Source organism: Saprolegnia parasitica (genome assembly GCF_000151545.1).
Source record: "Saprolegnia parasitica CBS 223.65 unplaced genomic scaffold supercont2.1310, whole genome shotgun sequence".
Lineage (NCBI taxonomy): Eukaryota > Oomycota > Saprolegniomycetes > Saprolegniales > Saprolegniaceae > Saprolegnia > Saprolegnia parasitica.
Window position 1 is genome coordinate 1 of NW_012157704.1, and position 2,147 is coordinate 2,147.

Consider the following 2,147-nt stretch of genomic DNA (forward strand, 5'->3'; position numbering starts at 1 on the left):
CACGACGAGGACATGTTTCCATCCACCAAGTAGGGCGTGGGTCCGCGGGCCAACCCCGACGACGGCGGTGTCGCGACCGGCGATGCGCTCGGCGGCGAGTTTTACTACAGCGCGTGCGCGAGCCTGGGGTTCCCGTTCCCGTTGCCGCTCTTGGCGGTAGGGATGAGTTTGAGATGCGCGCATCTGAGGGCATACCTGTAGATCTTGGGTGTGCGCGGCCATGCTTTTGCAACGCTGGCAGCCTCATGAGCTGGGACCGCGTCCTCGACGAGCGCGCGTGGATGAAGAACCTTCTGAGCGAGACGCGCGCGGCGGCCGGCGTCGGCGTCGTCATGGGCACACGCTTTGGCCGCTTCGAAGCCAACTACTCGTGGGTGCTCAAGTCCCTCGCTGGTGTACGATATACTAGTATTGTCCTGGACTGCGTTGACTACTGTAACATTAGGACCGCGTCAAGCGTGCGCAGCTCGGCCTGGGTCTGCACTTTATCTAGAAGAGCCGTGTATAGAATTGACATAGTACATCTCTTTTTGAGCATCCCTAACCCTCGCTGAACAGACAATTAATTGGTGCGTGACAGCCCCCATTTCATGGTGGTACCGATCAAAGGTGCATCGTCTTGTTGACATGTGGATCGCAGCCGTTCTCGACCGATCGACCGTTGTCGAGTCGTAAGCCGTCGAGGTCTGGCAACAATTAGTCACCACAGAACTTCTATCCACTCGTTGTCCACGCTTCTTAGGGATCGGGTAGTATACGTGTAGGGACGAGTGCGACTGGAACGCCTTGGAGCTGTCCATAGCGTACTCTCGCTGTGTTGCTAAAGACGGCCATGTCACCCCGTCATTGCCCGCAAGCGGCGTCCAATTGACGTCGTTGGACGAGCACGCGATCAACTTGTCGGCTTCTTAACGTCGCAGAAGTACCCACCGCCACCGGAGGTTGGCTGCCGACCCGAGGCGATTGACCCGTTGAAGAGAGCGCCGAACGCGGGCCAAGTTGCCACCTGTGGTGCGTGTGCTGTAATTCAGTGAAACACTAAAGTGCAGCGCGCAACTGGATACAAACAAGGTCCACCTCGCTCCGCGCGAAGAGGACGGTGTCGTGAGGCGAGCTACTTGGCATCCGGAGGCCAAAGATGGAGGTGGCAAGAGACTGCGGGTAGACAAGAGATGGGCCCAGCGCGAGGTGCTCAGCATGAGTTGATGCGGTCAAGACGGCACATCGAGCGGCACAGAGTACTACACAAACGCCCGACCTGGCTCATGAATCCTACTGCGCGACGGAGAACACCCACGATGTACAGCTAGGAGCTACTGCAAGCAGGCGACCTCAATGTTGCACACCGGTATCTCCAACGTATCGTTCATCTCGTCTTCTAAGCCCACCGACGCTTCTCCAACGCGACATTAGAGTTGAGAGCCTCCCGATCTGCTCATCGGTCCAATGCTGCAACTTGCTTCGCCCGCATACATGTATGTATCGCTCTTCGCGCCCTCGCTGGTGGCGCCACGCAGCGCTGCCACCGAGTGCGCCAACGCTTCTGGGACGAGGTGAAGTTGGCACAACCAAAAAGCTCGACCGGTGTAGTACCGTATTGTGCGACCATCTCCTCCAGATTCATTGCAGAAGCCAATCGGTGCACCTTGAAGGCAATCGCTCGCAGTTGAAGTGGACGACCGCACTGGATCCAAGTCAAGTCGTACAACGTACATTCATAACGTACATGCCGTACATTACACTCGTACAACCTATAAGATCGCCATGGGTGTCACTCGCCAACTCGAAGCATGCTGCGTGCACTGCCTCTGCTCTTGCTCGCCTGCGCGGCTGTCGACGCGTGTACCGTCATCGCCGTGACCAAGGGCGCGTCCGCCGACGGCGCGTCGTTGACAGCACACACGGACGACACGGGCGGCGGCGCCGTGGATCTCCGCGTGGCGCATGTGCCGGCCAAGGACCATGCGCCGAACGCAAGCCGCCCCGTGTACGACTACACGGCAGGGTACCCTCGCCTTGTCGCCCATGAGCGCGGACCGCACTACGCACCCACCGAGGTACTATTCCTTCTGCTTCTAAGCGTAGCCGGCAACGAATCGTCGTCGTGTTAGGGCCAATCGCCCATGGTGCCATTAGGATTTATCCCC

General features: G+C 58.6%; 2 protein-coding genes across 2 annotated transcripts; both read left to right on the forward strand.

Annotated features, from left to right (window-relative positions):
- Nucleotides 1–33: 33 nt before the first annotated feature.
- Nucleotides 34–493, forward strand: SPRG_18582 (hypothetical protein; the record flags this gene model as incomplete). Its single annotated transcript, XM_012358021.1, has 3 exons — nucleotides 34–156; nucleotides 202–395; nucleotides 446–493. Coding segments are annotated over 3 exons (365 nt in total), but the record flags the coding sequence as incomplete, so codon positions are not given.
- Nucleotides 494–1,790: 1,297 nt separating this feature from the next.
- Nucleotides 1,791–2,057, forward strand: SPRG_18583 (hypothetical protein; the record flags this gene model as incomplete). Its single annotated transcript, XM_012358022.1, has 1 exon — nucleotides 1,791–2,057. A coding segment is annotated over one exon (267 nt), but the record flags the coding sequence as incomplete, so codon positions are not given.
- Between the last annotated feature and the right edge of the window lie 90 nt (nucleotides 2,058–2,147).